This window comes from Dermacentor silvarum, chromosome 3 (genome assembly GCF_013339745.2).
Source record: "Dermacentor silvarum isolate Dsil-2018 chromosome 3, BIME_Dsil_1.4, whole genome shotgun sequence".
In the NCBI taxonomy this organism is placed as follows: Eukaryota; Metazoa; Arthropoda; class Arachnida; order Ixodida; family Ixodidae; genus Dermacentor; species Dermacentor silvarum.
In genome coordinates this window covers 187,572,348-187,590,022 of record NC_051156.1, presented here as the reverse complement: position 1 = coordinate 187,590,022, position 17,675 = coordinate 187,572,348, and the positions used below count along the sequence as shown (strand labels likewise).

General features: G+C 51.5%; 1 protein-coding gene across 11 annotated transcripts in view; it reads left to right on the top strand.

Moving 5' to 3' along the window:
• LOC119446269 (eukaryotic translation initiation factor 4 gamma 1) overlaps positions 1-17,675 on the top strand; it is a 73,552-nt gene that overhangs the window by 41,384 nt on the left and 14,493 nt on the right. For 5 of the 11 annotated variants that reach the window (XM_049664036.1, XM_049664030.1, XM_049664033.1 and 2 more), the window contains exons 5-7: positions 13,714-13,820; positions 15,431-15,673; positions 17,019-17,423. In XM_049664036.1, coding sequence (XP_049519993.1) covers positions 13,714-13,820; positions 15,431-15,673; positions 17,019-17,423 — 755 coding nt within the window. Of the gene's footprint in view, positions 1-491; positions 515-9,451; positions 10,157-13,713; positions 13,821-15,430; positions 15,674-17,018; positions 17,424-17,675 lie in introns of those variants that run through there. The other 6 variants (XM_049664034.1, XM_049664035.1, XM_049664038.1 and 3 more) reach the window with 5 other exon arrangements.

Below are 17,675 nucleotides of genomic sequence, written 5' to 3'. Positions count from 1 at the left end.
CGGGCAACGTTGGTTGGTTGGCGGCGTGTGCCTCGCCAGCTGCTAGGCGTGCGTGGTGCTTTGCACGTTTCGGTAGCATTCCTCGAGTGAAGTGGTGTCGAGAACTCTGTTGCCTGACACATGTTCTCTCTCTCTGTTCGTACGAATAGTTAGTTGCGTAATCTCTCCTGACCGTGTTTGCCAGCTGTGCGCCAACAGTATCCGGGACGACACCCTCTGCGACCCCGTGGGCTATTCGAGATTCCTTAGTCCGAAGGGTTTCGAGATTTCTCCCGCTGCTTGTGTTTGTGTGTAGATGTAGGAGGATGCCGTGTATGCCCAGCAAAGTGTTGTGTCGTGTATGGAGTGCGTGTCTCGCCTCGTGCGTTTCATTTGCGAAGGTAACGTTGGACGCGTAGTATACTTGTAAGCGTGTGTCCATGGGCGTCGCTCTGCCGGCGGCTACGTTTCGACATCCGGACGGCGCCTGGCCGTCCGTCGTCTAGGTCCGTCGTCTAGCGGGAGCCGCGTCGCGGTGAGTACTGGTACGCCGAGCTCTCGGCGCCTGCTGCTATAATTAAGGTTGTCTGAACGGGAAAGTCGCCGAGTCCCCGGCCTCTCTCTCTTCGTTGTGTGTTGTTCCTGTAGTCTTCTTGCTACGATGAGACGCCGGCTTTGAAAGCTTTTTGTGAGCCGACTGCGGTTTAATGGTTGAATAAATGGAGCAGGTCTGTGGCTACAGCGGCAGCGAAATATGGTAAAGACTGCCTTTACGGGCGATTTGTAAAGTGCCTGTATAAACGCGAGAACAGTGCTCTAACGAGCCGTCACTTAAATCGTGGATACATTATCGGATAATGTATCCACGATACAGTACCGTCTCCAAACTGATGATTGTCATCTATCAACTTATCACTATCAGTAACGAAGCGACTGATGCTCTGGCTTGTTTTTTAGCGCTGCGACCTTTTATTTCTCTGTGCCCACATTCCCTCTTCCAACTTGACGAGTGGTCACGTGAGCTTAAATCAACAAGTACGTTCGTGTGATGCTTAGCCGCCCCCTCGTATTACCCACCATCTGTGTGACTGAAACTCTGCAACGCAGTCGTGAATGTAAATCGTGGAGTACACATGTTTCTGCCGAGGTTGAACGAACCGCCACGAGATGACGCTACTAGCGCGGCTGCCCATAGCGAGTGCCGAAACCGGGCACATCTTGTGGCGCTGTATCCAATCTCGTCGTCTTAGAAACGTTTGTTTCATCCGCGTTCTCGTCTGAGGGAAGAAAAGAACAGGTAAATAGAAAAGCCAGTGGTGATTTAGCGGTAAATGCGAGGTAAATGCGTTAGCATTTATACGTCGCACCTTCTTTGAGGCCGCGGATCCGTAATTTAAACCACGTTCGCCACATTGCGAAGTGTAGTGCGGGAGCTCATCCGACAAACGTCCTGCACTTCTTCGACAATAGAAGTGCAACTGACGGTTTCACACTCCTAAAGGCTGATTCACACTACGCCGACGCGAGAACGATTTTGGTCTGCCGACTTATGACGCGAGCAGTTTACAGGACGGAAAACGCTGTGGCCAACAGTCGGCAGAACAAAATCTGTGTCATGTCGGCCTATTATGAATCAGCCTTATGCTAACGCATTAAAGAACTACACGTTAACGATTCATTCACTGTCGACGCTTTGCGCCAGCAGCCAAGTAGAATGTGGTTGGTCATAGCAGTTATAGCTTCGTGCCCTCCCTGGTTAATATATGCGTTACAAGATTGCATCACCAACGCGGCTGCCGGTAAGCCGCCTTTTCCGTGAAAGGGGGGGGGGGGGGGTTTGATGCGTATGTTGACAGGCTGTCTAACTGCATATGGAGCCGTTTCAGTAGTTGCACGTTGGGTGTTGGCTTGGTGCGGCCCACGTCGTCGCCTTGCGCGTTTAGCGTGGAGCGACGGAAGAACCGGTGGGTGGTCTCGATGGAGCGAGGTTGTAGCTGCCGTTTGTCGGCATTGCCGACACGTACTAACTCCGTAGACCAGCCGTCAGCTACCGAGACACGCGCACTGTCGCGTGCGTGTTGCACAACGGTCGATGCCGCTCGCGCGCCTTGGACAGAAAGGGAAAGCCCGCGGTTTATGCAACCCGTATGGCACTGCGAAGGACGCGCGCCCGCACGCATCTCGCAATCGCGAGAGAGCGCCGACCTATTTCACGGTTGTTAGTCTATATGCGCGAGCGCTGAGGAGGAGCACTTAGATGAATAACGACACGTTTTCGTTTCGTATTTTTGCGTTTGAAATCCTAGAAGCAAACAGCCAAAGACAAAAAGGATATTTGCAAGTTTCCGAGCGCTACAGAAATGGTTTACAGTAATACTTGTTTCTGTGAACCGGTTTTTGCGTACCAAGAATGTAGGTGCGCTGGGACTTTACGATACGTTGGCTCGTCCCGTTCCTATGGTCGCTGCGGCTGGCACATGCAGAAACAGGGCGTGACGTCATAACAGAGCATAAATTGCTGTCGTCGTTAGCACGTAGGTTAGACATTAAGGTACACTTTACGAAAAAAAAAAAAAGAAAGTGCGTCTCAAGACTACTTCTTAACGTCAAGTTCGAGCGCAGTACTAATCAGCGGTCCCCCCCCCCCCCCCCTTTTTTTTTTCTTGGCGTTTATCAAGGGCCGCGCGTTCTCGAGGCACCACTGTTACTTTGACGTCGTTCATAAGTTTATACCCCTTCAGTGTGAACTTAACATCTCTAAGATAAAGTAGATGGAGAAGCACACATTTCTTTTGGCAGACACTTTACAGGGTCTACATTAGTGCTAAGTTCCTGGCAAAAGGAAGGGTTATGCGAGCTGGCAAATGAGCGGTACGCGTTGTACCTACTAAGCGGCACGATTGAGGTTAGCAACGGCTCGTTGCATCACCGTCGAGCTGAAATAAGGGCGCCCGGCGGCTTTGCCCCCCTTTCTGTGTGTAGGCAAACGGCAGCGACGTTGTACACGTGCAACGGAACTGCAGCAGTCGGCGCGTTGTAGTGTCGGTATCACCGAAGATGGAAACGCATTTTTTGTAGTTCCTTTCTCAACATGTAGAGGAAGCTCGTTGCCAAACTCGTCAGGCTTCAGTTTGTGAGGATAGCCTACTGCACACGCTATGTGTAGTTTGATCAAGCGCTCGATAAAAAAAAAAGGAATAAGTCCGCTTGCGGTCTTTATTGCGTATTCGGTTGTCTCTCGGGCTGAACTAGGGCGCGCCGCGTCGAACATTTTTGTTTGTTTGTTCCGAGTTAATCGTTGTGATTCAGCACAGCGGTTGGTACGCCTGCGCTATTTTTTTTTTTTTTTTTCAGACGTCGCCGTGAAAAATCTTGCTCGATCGACGGCGATCGTCGCACTTTTGTTCTGAACAGATTAGTGTGCTTAATTACTTCGGTGCCTGTAGCACTTGGAATTGTTAAAAGGCAGCATTTCCCCGCGTGGTTCAACGTCTCTCTCAATTTACCGAAGTCCCGCTTATAGTGAAAAACGTTTTTCCTCTTTACACGTGCGGCAACCGCGAAAGGCCACCACATTAATATCTAAGATATCGTTGTACCTTTGAAACCCGATACAGGAGGTTGAAACGAACTTCTTTGGTATGATTGCCCCCTTGCGCCACAAAAACACCGAATCGTCATCCTCGCAGGGTTGTACTCGCGCTAGTCGTTGAACCTTGTGCCCCTTGTAGTAGCAGTAGTTTATCGCGGATGCCGTGTTTTGGCGTGACCACCCCCTACCTAAACCATCGCCGCCTCACCTGGTTCGGCGGCAGGCTGTAGTGTAGTAGCAACACCCCCCTCCCTCCTTGTATCAGATGCATGCGGAAGTGAGCTGTAACGGCTGTGGGACGTTGCTCTGCGCCACGCAGCTATCGGTAACCGTCGTGCAACTCGTATACTTTGTGGTTCGGGTCCAGCGTAAGCAGTGCGTGCGACGCTGTTTTGTGTGTGCCGCCATCCGCCAAGTGGGGTCGTGCACTGGGCGCGTTGCATATGCAGGTCTCCTACGTAACTCGCAAACGAGATCATTATCGCATCTGGGGCGCGCCAATGCACATTCCTTCTCTCTCGCTCGGGGTGCAAGCGTGTTGCTCGCGCGGTTAACCAGCCGGGGTTGACGCATACGTTTCAAGAGTGCTTCGGACTCCAATAGCTAAGCCTCGGAAGTAAGCTGGCTTGTACGCGCAGAAAACGGCGTGGTGGGAGAACTGGATACAAGACCGCACGTAGCTTTTTTTTCTCGCGCAGCTGTGACTGAATTGCGTGGAATCGATGCACCGCCGTGTCCCCGCGCCTTGTGCGCAGTTCCGTGATCGCGCCAGTTGCGAGAAGCAGCTCGAGTGATCTCTTCGTCCCCGGAGATCTCGTTTTTATCGTTCACCTAGCGGGGGGCCGTTCGCGTTGTAGCAACGCGTACGTCGCAGGCGTGGCAGTGTTTTTATCTCCTTCGACAATCGCACTCCTCTCGTTTTCCTTTCGAAAAACTCTTGTGTTTAGTGCGGTCGAGGCGATATTTCACATTTGCTGCTGCCGTGGCCGTGAGTGGGCGCTTGTACTCTTATTGCATGTCGCCGTTTTCTAGAACGTTCCTCCTCCACCTCGACTGGAGGAAGTTGATGGGAGCGCCGCCCTTTGACAGAAGTGGTCGCTGCTCTTCATTGACGCTCGACGGCGAGCAATTATTGAGGCGTGGCGTCTTTTTCACTGGGCTCAACTAAACCGGATCTGTTAAAGGCATAGGTAGCGGTGCAAGTTAGTAGTAGATAGGGAAGTTTTGAGGAAAAAAAAAAGATGATTATGGAGATGTGTACAAGAATGCTAGAGTGAAAAACATGTGTAGCATACCTGATTAAACCAAGCTGGCAGTTAAGTGACTATTTGTCGCCGCCCCGTTTCAAAGGGGTTGGTTGCCAATAAAAAAATCATGATCATTGAGTGGAGGAAGAGCTTTGAGGGGGCAGGGAAGTTCGATGATATGGGTGTTGGAGCCGCAGGCTGGTCTTGGGAGAAAGTTTCGAGAATTGCGACCGCGCCACGATGGACCAAATGCGAGTGGTTTGAACGCACGTGACGCCACAGTGGACGCTGCGGTGTTCTCGTGAAGCTCAGTGAATTTGAAGTTGAATTCGGTTTCTCGTCTAGTAGTCAACCCATTTCTGGCAAAATTAGCGAAAATGTTTTGAATGAATTAATTCGTCCTTATTGAATCGCTGTTTCGGTGCCCCGTTAAACAAATGAGCCCTGAGGTACGATTACACGCTCGTCTTTAAAAAAAAATGCCAGAAGAACCACGAAGGATTAAGACACGCTAGATTGATTTTGAACACGTGTTTATTAACATGCTCCGGAACTTCCGCATTTGGGGCGAAATTGAACCAGCCACCTCGAGCTTAGCATCGAAACGCCATGGCCACTAAGCTACCGCGGCGGGGATTGCACGCAGTGGTGAACAAAAAGCAGACGATATGGTTTTCGGTGAAAAACTTAGACGTACGATTCCGAGCTATCAGTTTTTTTCGATATTGTCAAGGATGTGCACTGCTTCCGCCGCCAGCGAAAAGAGTACGATAACATTTTGTTAGTTGTGTCGGTGTCCCAATTTCCATTTTCGTCATTTCGTGGTGCTCGCTGTTGTCTGAGTTTGTGTGTTAGCACATCATTCACTCACTCCCAACCCTTCCCCATCGTATGTTAGCATGGTAATATTTTCGTTCGGCTAACCGGTCCAGTTATCCCTTAACTTTCTCATCTGGCGCGCGCGCCCATTTTCGGACGTACAGGTCGACGTACACGGTTTCCTTGTGATACATATACTCTTGGAATGCGGAAGTGGCGTGTATGCCGTGGGTTGGCTTCGCGGTGCGAATTAGACAACCGAGCGCCTCTATCTGGCCAAACCTTACGAGTAGTTCAGCTCGGAAGTGTATCGGTCTGCCCCCCCTCCCCCCCAACTGTGAGTGAATGTGTGTGGAGCTCGGCGTCGTCGAATTCTGTTGATGATCGTGTTCGGCCGCTTTCTCTGTGGCGTCCCCCTCTTGGTTTTGCGACGTCGCGACGAGGCGCCGACGCTTGCGCGATGCGAAACCGGGAAAGAAAAGACGCTCGCGCGCGACTAATATTATCCGTCCTTGGACTGTTACGCGAGAGGACTGCTATGCTGGCGTTGTTTCTGGAGCCTCTCGAGCGACCAGCATTTTTTGGTTCTTTTTCCTCCGTCTCCTGGCTGCAGCGAAACCGCGTTGCGCTGGCTCTCGTCTCGACTTTCGTCGGGAAGTCGTAGTAGTAGCCCTGCGCCGGGCTGTTTGATCGTATTTCGTCGTCTTCGGCTGGTTTTTCAACCACTACTGCTGAAAAGCGAAGCGAGAGAGAGAGAGAGAGAAAAAAGACTTCTTTTGTGTAGCTTCCGAAGAACGCAGTGGTGTCGGCAGTTTCTTCTTGACCGACCCGTGTTTCAGTGGCTGTGGCTATTCTCCTGCTGCTCAGCGCGATTTAGTTATAGCGGGTTCGATTGTCCGACCCCAGCGGGCCGTATTTTGATGGGCTCGGCCAGCATTGGGCGCGACCAGTCTCCGCCACGCGATTTCTCTACCAGCGTTGTTGGGGCCGTCCCACCTACCTCACCCAGGTGAGGCGGTATTCCGCAAGGGATAACACATGTACGGACGAGCTAAAACCCTTTCATTGACAGTACCGTGCACATGTATCTTGTGTGCCAGGCTGGCTTGCCCGATCGCCGCTTGGTATATTCGTTCTTGATGGGCGGGGTCCCTCTTGCGCTTTTTTTTTTTTTTTTCGGTTTCCACTTTCTCGATATGCCCGGTATTTTCTCGCTTCCGGTCTCCGCGGCCAGTGAAAGTGCAATTGCGCAGGATCTGTGCGATTTAGCAGGAAGGACCCTCATCGCTTCGATGTCCCGTTGTGTGACGGCCTCTGCCCGCACACCGCGCTTTCTCCCTACTTTCTACGGAAGAAAAACCGGATGGGGTGCCACGTTGACGGAAACCATGTGGGCGTAGATGGATTACAGATGGTGGCAGATAATTGATGTTTTTCCAGGCTGTAAGAGGAAAATGCTGGGCCTGTCTTATCTCCTGTCTTGACGCTATTTCTGAAGGACTTGGTATTGGCGGAGCCTGTGGGCATCGTGTGTGCACCCGGGATGAAAAGTATGCGGATCAGTGGTATCGAAAATGAAAAAAAAAAAAAATGCCTAGTGCCTTCGTAGGTAAATGAAACTGAAGACTGGTATCTTTCTGGTCGCGAGGGGGGGGGGGGGGGGGGGGGGAGTTACGAAGGGAAATCCAGTCTGACGCAGCATGCATACAGTAGTGCGGGGGTGGTGACATCATGAAGTTCGCTACCTCTCTTTAATCATGATTCGCCATCTCGGAGAGCTTGAGTCTATATAACGTGTATACAATCTGTAATAGCAAATGCTGGTCGCAACATCTAGTGACGCTTTGTCCAACTGCAATGCGTTTGAAGCAGTTTTGTGTACTGCATGTGAACGATTATCTCTACCAGCGGTTTACGCCAGTAACGTAGAATATGGTAAGCCTTTGCAGTATTAGCTTTGTGCGCTCCTCTGGTTAAACTTTGCGTCGCTAAGATGTAGTACGATCGGACTTGGTGTTCGGAGTAACAGGCCAGGATGTTTCGCATTGCGCTGGCTTTTTACAGAACCGATCTCTCCGCGAATACGCGGCATTGTACGGCGGCGTCCGCTGCGTACCTTTGCGTGCTCTCCCACTCGAGAATTTAAGCCTTGCTACGTTCTTTCGTCAGCGTAAACCTGTCGCGCGTTTTGCTCTCGCCGCGGACAATGGTCCTTTGTGCGCAGCTGCCGCGATCAGCCTCCACTTGCGAGTGGACATTTCGTGTCTGACGCTGGGAGAGAGTGAGATAGGGTGCCGGGGGGGGGGGGGGGGGGCATTCCTTATGTTTCCCTCCCACGCGCACTTCTCGAAATGAATGGAACGGCGGTTGTTGTTGCTCACGCGACTGGGCGTGCGTAGGCGGCTCTCGGCGTGACGTTGCACGGCGCCGCCATAGAGGGGGTGAGGTACGAGGACGTGAATGAATGAGAAGGGGGTGGAGGGGTGCGTGATTGCGTGCAGCTGGTCTGCCTTGTGTGGTGGTCGGCTGGGTCGCGCGGAATGCTGCGGTCGCCGCCTGTTGTACGTACGTGCACGGGGTTCGCGCTGTTTCACGCCGCCTTGCGTTGCCGTCTTGTTCGATGAGCCAGTCTCGTCCGTTTCGGAGTCGGAAACTATGGCTCACGAGATTGGTCTCGAGGCGGAAACTGTAAAGCAGAAACTTGTATAAAATTACCCTTTACCTAAGTAGACTGTAACGAGTTGATTCATGCGGAGCATGGCATGGGTGGTGGTGATGTCATGGAGGGAAGGAAGGGGGGGGGGGGGGGCAAGTTTCCTTCCCGCCTCTTCGCCAGTGACTGTACTTAGCCACATTGCCGTTCTTTGGCGAAGTTTTCTCCCACCCCTCCCTTTCTCTGCCGCCGCTGGTTTGGAAGATGATGTGGGCACCCGGTGACGTTGGTTCAAGAATGAGAAAACTGAAAAGCAGGCCATCCGTGTTCGCAATGCGAAACGTCACAAGTTTTGCCTTGGTCACAAGGAGGATTCCGAAACGTAAATTAACTTGGTCGTTGACCAGGAGCCGTTCTGCGTTTATAATATGCTACCCGACTAGTTTTCGTCCAACTATGTATGAAAGATTGTTGTGACGGAGCCAACAAACTCACATTCCTTTGCTGAATGCGATTATGTTCGAGTGAAAGTGAGCAGGGCAAGCACGTCAGCAGCGGTGTCGGCTTTTTTTTTTTTTTTTTTTTTTTTTTTTGTCAGGTTAGGTGGTGCGGCGTTGCGTAAACGCACTACTACAAACGCGGCGGCGAGGACGACGACGTGGTTGGGTTTGAAAAAGAGACTCGGGACGTTTGTACAAACCGCCGCCCGTTGTTTCCTGCTGCTGCTCGTGCCTGCCGACTTGAGCTTTGCTCCGCAAAGTGCTCGCCGCCTCAGCTGCCCACACGTCTTCGTTTTCTTTGTGTTCGTTCCCCGCCGCCTGGCTGGCTTGCTTCGCCCGCCGGGAGGGTTTCCCTTCCTGGTCTGGGACGCCACCGCCGGAGCCGTGCTCGCTTGCCGCTTCTAAATTTGTCGAGAGCGTGTGCGTGCGTGCGTGCGCGCGCCGGCAGCGGCGCCGTCGAAGGAGTCGTCAGGGTAGGTGGGGGGGGGGGGTGCATGTCGAGAGAGGGAAGGCTCCACGGGAATGCTCTTTTCGCCCCTCTTCCCTTCTTTTTGTCGCTTTCTCTCTCTCCGCGGCCCGTCCGACTGCGAGAGAGGAGCTGGCGACGGCGGCTGCTCCGGCTGCCTACTGGTGGCTTCGTCGGCCCGCCGCTTGGCTCGCCCCTTGCGTTCGCCTGTGTCGAGTTTGCGGGCGGGCGGTCTCGTGTCGCGACTTCTCGACTTGCCGTGCGCGCGGACCTACGGAGAAGAAAAGATAAGCGGGGCTCCCTGACGCCATGATGCTGCTGCCGCGACCCTCGGCTTGCCGTGGGCCACGCTCGTGTTGTCGGCCCGCTTGCCGGAGGCGACGTAGTTAGTAGCGGCGGCACGCCGCCACGAGGTCACTTTGTGGCCCGCGCCTTCGTCGAGTCTTGGCGTGGGATGCGCCGTTCGTCGAGCCCGTCGCAGTGGTGGGACTAAGCGAAGACGACGATTGCTGGTTGACCCGGGAGTTTGTTTGGTTGCTGCTGCTGCGGTTAGCGCCGTCGTCGTGTAACCCCGCCCGATGTGCGCTGCCGCCGCTTCGGCGGAACGTCTTCCGGCCGTCGTTGTCGGCGCTACTAGGACTACAATTACTCGGTGGCCGGGATCGTCGACGGCGTGCTGTTTGACGATGGATTCCTCCGCAGCTGCAGCGTGTATTGCTAGCTGAGTTGGGCTGTCGTCGTCCCCGCCGTGAGTACGTCTTCGTCGAGCCTCTCGCTCTCTCGGGATCGTTGCCTGACGTCGAAGTGCGCGACGCACGTGGTCCCCGCCGATGATGGCGAGTGCGCGGCCGCCTCCGGCGGCCCGTGCGATCAACGGGTCGTCGCACGGCCCTTTGCCAGGTGAGAGAAGGAACGAGCCAGCGAGCGGCCTTTGGTGGTGCTGTCGGCCCGGTGCGGGAGTTGGTTGCGTTGCGTCATGGCGTTGCATAACTACTACTCGCCGTCTTATTATTTTTTTTTCGACTAACCCCCCGCCCCGCCTTCAGCCACCCCTTGTCGACGTAGTCTGTGCTCGTTTGTTTTTATGACGCCCGATAGCCGCAATAGCTGGTTTTGCGACAGGTCTTGCACGTAACACCTTACGGTTGTTCCCCTGCCGCACTTGTTTTTGCTGCCTTTTATTATTCTCTTTTGCCTTCGTTTTGCGGCGGCGTGTCTTTTCGGAGTGGCGCCGCCGCCGCCGCTTCTGGTTAGCCGCGGTTTCCACTTTTGGCTCTCTGGTTGGCGTTGGTTAACCCTTGTGCTTCTCGTCTGGACGGCCGTCGTTCTTCAGAGCGGGAAGAAGGGGGAGGAGGAGGGTGTACTGGTTTGCCTTTCTGCCGACTGGCCGGGGTTGGTGTTGTTCAGGGTGCGGCCGGCGGCTGCGTTCGTTTGCGCTACGTACTACGCACCGGGAAGCCATGCCTTACAGCTTCTCAACAGGATTGACGAGGAGGTCATCCTTATCTCCGCACCCTTTCGCGAGCGTGGCTGTTTGATGACTCAAGCCGGGCGTTCTGCTTTTATTTGTGTCCTTGTGTTTTAATTATTTTTTTCCGTCTCGCGTTAAAAGTTATCGGGTGCTTTCGTTATCTTTCGAGCTGGCACTTGTTTTTCGCTCCCTTAGTCGTTTTCCTAATTACTCGTACGTCTACCGCGAAGAAGGTTCTCGCCCTCTTTTTCCCGGTACCCCCCCTCTCAAGGGTTGTCTGTGTCGCCGTTCCCTTCACCCCGTTTTTTTTCTTCTATATCCTTTAGGGTTACCTAGGAAGAGGGGAATTGGAGAAAGAGTCGTGCGCAATGTTGAAGACGGAATGCGATCGGGTGTCGCACACGAAGCCGAGAGAGTTTGGTCTCGCAGCCAAGTCGCGGAGGCGTGAGGGAAAAAAAAAAAAAAAGCGTGCGAGTCTGTGTCTGACGTGCGACTGACCTTTTCGCGCGATTCTGGCGGTGGCTGCAGCCGGCGTTGCCTTCCAGATATTTCTGGTACGCTCTCCATAATTGGTCGCATTGTCTTGTGGAAACGGACACGCAATCTTTCTTGTCACCTCCGAGTTACTACTGACCGTGTTTCTCGAGCCGCGAAAATTCCGCAACTATTAGCGCGTGCGTTCCTGCTACCCTGCATTCCTTGATGTCTGTACCATACTAAAAAAGAAAGGGGAGGAAAAAAAAACTTATCGGTGTGACCTTGAACTCGCAGCTTATATAGTTGGCGGCATGCCCTTGTCGTTTTGGGTGATTGAAACTTGCTTATAGTCGAGGACAACCTAAAGGTGCAATGGCAAGTACGCCGCCCTCGAACTCCCAAGTGATTTTGTGTAGGTGTGCCAGCGAATTGCCTTCACTCATTTCTGTGACGTCACAACGTAGGTAGACTTTCAATATCGGCGTTTCTCGGCTTGGAGTACAAATGCAGTGCAGTTTTGTGGGTGGAGCTTGTACTGAGTTCTTGCGTTGTCAAGTACAGGTCATTCGTACCATGGACGTTTCTAGCCAGATTGACAAAATGCTGTCGGAGCTATTTTTCTGCTTTCCACGAGGAACTTGAGATGATTTGGCAGTTTGTGTGGGACAGTTTCCCAGCCCACTGTCCCATTGCACAGCATATGCAAAATTACTCGAACAGCATGCCATAGCACTTGCGCAGTGTTAGACTGAGATTTAAAGCCACACTCCAGCAGTAATCATTTGATTAGGTGTTCCATTTCATACTTCACCATTTTAAACGACCATCCTGGCTTGTCACAGCCATGCACGCACTTTTGCTTGCTGCTGCGGCACTGTCTGGCATATCGTTTGGACTCTTCAATAAAACTGGTGTCTGAGCAGTTCTTTCAGTCGGAGCAGTATGGCATCATTCATACTTCCCACAAGAAGTGTTAGTGCATACGTGAACGTACAAAGAAAGCTGGTAAAGAAGTGTTCCTGGCTCTTGCCTTGCTTGACTTATTTTGGCTAGTTGTTGCGCCTATCAAGAACAGTTTGAAGCAGCAAGGGTCACTGGAATAAAGTAGGGGTCACATGAAATGATTGAGACAGCACAGGTGATGAATTTAGATGACAAATCTGTAACCACGTCATCGTTGCCATTTGTGGAGGACATCGACTGTTTGCACATTTGGTGGATACCGATTACTGGACATGTTACACTGGCCAGTCTGTTTCTTTGCCGGTTTTCATGCGTATATTTCTTGCTCCTCATATTTCTAGCATAGTTATCACTGCTTGAGACATGCTCAAGGGTCAGCATTTATTTGGAAGCCGTCCACTGTCTTAGTTACTATCTGCTGCTTTACTTGAATGTTGTCATGACTACGAAAGCTAATGGGACAGTGTGTTTGTGAAAAAGCTGACTTTTCGCAAAGCCTGGACACATTGTCTCAAACTTTCATTGTGAGGTAGCTTTTGTAACCTACACAGTGATTCATAAAATTAGAAGCTTCCATGCCTTAAGTTTGTATATCCCATGGAACCCATATCATGTAAATGTTCGGCAATAACGCTTGTGTACCATGCATTGGGTGCTCATTAAAGAACCCCAGGTAGTCGGAGGTAATAAGGAGTCCTCCACTACGGCGTGTCTCATAATCATATTGTGCTTTTAACATGCAAATACCAAAAATCTGTTCTAACGCTTGTAGACTGTACCTGCCAGACAAGCAGCTGGATGGTAGGTCAACATTGCTAGCAAGTTTTAAGAATTGCAATATGTGACTGGTTTTGTATGGCATTCTTTTCAATAGACATTGTTAGGTGCATAGCATTGCTATTGCTCTTCGATACATAAAACAGCTCTATTCTTGGGTCAGCGTAACATGTTGTGGAATGTTAATGTGGTGACAAGGCAGTTAATCAGAAATGCTGTGTTCTGTCACACAAAGTTAAAGGTGGCACTGTGATAAGAACCACACATTGTTACCTGCCTCCATCTTTTTTTTTTTTTTATTGTCATGTGGGAGATTGTAGCTGTTACCTGCTCTATCTTCTTTCTTATTGTCATATGGGCAGTAAAAGCTGCAGATTGTATGTGCCCTGAATATACACAAGATTTCATTACTTTATTTGGTTTTAGACCACTGTCTATTGCTTATGAAGTCAATGTTGCTGTGTACCTGGTGCTTGGTATGTTGGGTCCTAAGCTGCTACTACTGCTGCTGCTAGTTCACTTGGGCACTATTTCGGCCCAGTGAATAGGATTATCCCTGAATAAAGTTAGCGCTCTTATTTCTGGGAGACCTGTAGCAAGTTCTTAGTTCTAATTATGGGGGGGACTCCTCGCATAGCTTTTTGATGTACTGCAATGAGTTCGTGGGGCAGAGTGCAGATGCTTTTTCTAGCGATCTTGATTGCTCTAACTCCTTCTCAAAGAAATTTTCTGGAGGAGGGTCTCACCTCTGGGTTTTCGTGTTTTGCAGGGAGGGAGAGCAAGAAGTCGGCCAAGAAGAAGAAGATGAAAGAGTGGAACAAGAAGGGGGAGAACAAGGAGGGTGGCGACATGGATGCCTTTGTCGACAAGGAGGAGGTGAGTGTTTTTCCCCATTTCTCCTTCCCTGTGGGGTCTTGGGTTCTCACAGGAGTACCCATCACTGCGGGTTACAGCTTAGCAAGCCACAGGGCCGCATCAGCCGTCACCTCCAGCACCGCTGTGCTCAGGCTGCAAGGGGCTACCGAGCGACGCATGCAAGAACACAGTACTGCCCTGAGTAATGGAAACCGTTTATTGAATCCGGCGGCACCACCACTGCACAAATAAATGCCTGGGCGGTGGGGAACCAAAGGGGTCCCCCCTGCACCAAGGGCGAAAACAGACGTGGGCGCCTAGAGCACATCGCTGCAAGAGCACAGGCTCAAGCTGGGATAGACCGCTAGGGAAAGTCCTAGCGGCTATGCTACTTGCCCCCGCGATAACTAATAAGCCAACTAACAAGAGCTTGGGCAATCCTCTTCGGCAAGTGAAGTTTGGCGTGGTACAACCTCGCGCGGCCTTTAGGCATCGCTCTTTGGCTTAGCGTCGGGAAAGGATCAGCACAAAGTACGCACTCCCAGCATGGGCAAGGGCACCATGCGCGAGGTCAAGCCTTAGTCACAAAGGTGTTGGCGGACGTGAGGAAAGCATGTACGTACCCTGCGCTGGTCCCGGAGATAAGAGCCACGCTCAGCAGTCAGCAGCCATACGCAGCGCGGGGCCCCGCCCCCACCACAAAGCGTCGCGAGTGGAGTGCCACCGCTGAAACCGAACGGGGATGGGCGGGGGACGACGGAACAGGTGGAGCTCGCACCATGGCGCCGGCACATACCTCGATCCCCACACCCCTAAGACATTTCTTTGTAGTAGTGCACAGAATTGACCCTTTTTGGGACTGGCAACCATTGCAGAAAAAAAAAGGTAAGTGGGCTAGCAGGGTTGTCAGCTTGTATGTCGGAAGGGAGTTCGTCTAAATAAAGGGAAACTTCACTACCTGTGTGTATTGTGGAATTCAGGCAGGCAGGTTCAACTTTCTAGTCTTAATTGAGGTTGCAGGTGACAGTTGTTTCAGGAGAAGAGGCGTTAGCAGTTTGAGAAGCTGCCTTAGTTGGAAACCAGAATTGCACTGAAAATCATTGGGATCTCAAAGCATGAACAGTGCAGATGACAATACCAAGTCAAAAGTACAGTATAGACCACATATTATGACCCCACCTACTTCAGCACTATTTTTCATTGGCTGCATGTAATAATATATGGTGTGTAGTTTACGACAAAAACCCCTATATTTATTGACATCCTAAGAATTCAACACAGGCTCTGCCCACAGAACTGCACCGCACTGCACCTTCGCTCTCTAAAACAGTTCTCGAGAGACACTGTTGTTGAAAGTTCACGTGACGGCCACCTTATCGTTAAGAAAATAAGCAAGTGTAATTGGCTGGCGCATCTATAGAAAGTCTTTGTTGAACAGTGGTGTTGCCACTGCATTCTTTTACACTCATTGACTATAGGAAGGGCAAGTTATTACTTTCTTGACAGCGAACTTGATATGCCCCTCCTACACCACATGTTTGTTCTTGCACAATGAAAAGTAAACTACCGCCGAAAGTGCAGCTGAATAGCAATCAAACATGCTGCGCACATTCTCCCTGGACCTTGTGCAGCAGTCGGCAGCCCAGCAGAGTGTGGCAGCCGCTGTGGCTCCTGAGGCCCCTGCCAGGACGCCCAGTCCCCCGATGAGGCTCAGCCCCGCACCCCCGACCACGGTTGCAACCCCGGCCGCTGCTGCCGTCACACCTCCTCCCGAGGAGACTGAACCTGCTGCAGCGCCGGCTGCCCAGAGCACCTCGCCCACGTCACCCGACCAGACCGACTCCTCGGCTGGCGAAGATGAGCAGCACAGGAAGGTAGGTGGCACACACAAGTTACTTGGATCTTGCCATGCATGATATCGGTCTTCAAGTGAACTAATGCTAGTAGCCTACTCGGAGGTTGGCATACTCACTTGGGGGGGTGCCCTTACTCATACCTACTGAGGCTCATGTTTCACAGTGTTTGTGGACGTGAGTTCTGTTGCAAGTTGGTTGGAGTGGTGAATGTGGAATAAGTACTGGTGAGAGGGAGTATCCGCTGTGCCAGCCTGCTTAATGGAAGAGGAAACATTTTGTCCTGGCAATAACCAGAGGGACGTATTCTGAAACGTCCTACTTCAGCGATATTTTGCTTTTCACCTTCAGATGTGCGCTGATTGGCTGGTTGAGCCAAATTGAATGACGTCGGACTCAACCAGCCAATCAGCTCATCCAATTTTGCTAAAACAGCCAATAGCGAAAAAGCGAAATATCACCGAAGTGGAACGTTTCAGAATACGTCTCCAAGGTTGAAGCATGCTAGCGGCCGTGTAGGGTATGTGGGGTGATAAAAAGGAGGTTGAGATTCAAGCAAATCCATACCATTCATTGTGCATTGACCGAGCACAACGTAAAAAAAATGTAAACATCAGAGTAAGGTGACAAAACTAGCTTACTATACCGTAATTATTGAAATATAAGGCGAGGTTTTTCCCCAGAAACCTTAGCCACAATGTCACCCTCTGCCTTATATGCAAATTTTGCCTTTAGATGTGGCTTCACGGCATTGTGAATTTCACCTTGCAGTGTGGCTTGACTGCAGCGCCCGCCGCTATGCCGTGAAGCTGCCCCCCCCCCCAATTTCATGGTCGCCATTTTATGTTCTGACTGTGTTAGTAATTCAGCATTTCAGGCAATCCCTGCCAAGTCTGAATAATCCGTCGGCTACTCTGTCGCCTTATATTAGTGTGCATGCTTAAGTTTTTTTTCATGGGTCCCTAACTGCACTCTCACTTTATAATTGTGACCGCCTTATAATCAAACAAATATGTTAAGCTGTTTCCTGGTAGCTATGGACAGTTGCTTCTTGGAATGTCGAAAGCATGGATGCAACAGCTGGAGTTTGTTTCCAGAGGTTGTAAAAGGGTGGAGGGAATCGCAATAAAAAAACATCCGCCCCATTCCACTCAGTGAAAAGGACATTTATTATGGTGAGGTAGTACAAGAGAACATTGTGCCTATTCAGGTATTTTGGTGTTTATCTCCTTCCCACACATGTTGGCTGTGGCCAACAGTGAAGTACCATTACCTATTATTGAGTGAAGTACCATTACCTAATCTCGTGCCCTTAGATCATGGAATCTAGCGGCAGCCTACAGTTGATGTTTCATTGAAATTGCAGGCGGTGAAAATCAAAAACGAGGAAAACTTGAGGGTCTCTCGGGAAGCTGCCGCCGCGACTCCCGCTGCCACGGCCGCTAGTGACACATTGGAGAAGGGTGACGCAGAAGCCGACGAGAACGTCTCCGAGGCCCCCGCTTCTTGTGTGGCAGAGGAAATGGAGGATGGCGAAGAGAACGAGGAGGCCGAGGAAGAGGAGGAGGAGAATAGCAGTGGTGGCAGCAAGGAGAGCGGTGACGCCAAGGCTCCCGTGCTCAAGTACAGCTACCGCGAGGACCAGTGGAGTCCTGTGAACCCAGAAGGGCGCAAGCAGTACGACCGGCAGTTCTTGCTCATGCTTCAGGGGGAACCCATGTCCATGAAGAAGCCGTTCGGCCTGCCCAACTTGGATGTCATCAAGGACACGGTAAGTTGCCGCGCTTGACCGTTTCGTGGCGTTCTGCTTGAATTGACATCCTTTGTACAGTGCAGTCCACTGTCAAAGGGTACGCTCTGATGTGCGGCTCCCAGTTTGCTGCTGCTCGAGCTGCAGCAGTTGCTGGCTGGAGCTATGTCAATGCAATGTACAAGGTGTGTAAGAAGGTGCTGGGTGATAGCTGGGTGATAGCACACTTGCCAGAGGGGGAAATTCACACGTGCTCTACAAATGTGCATCCCC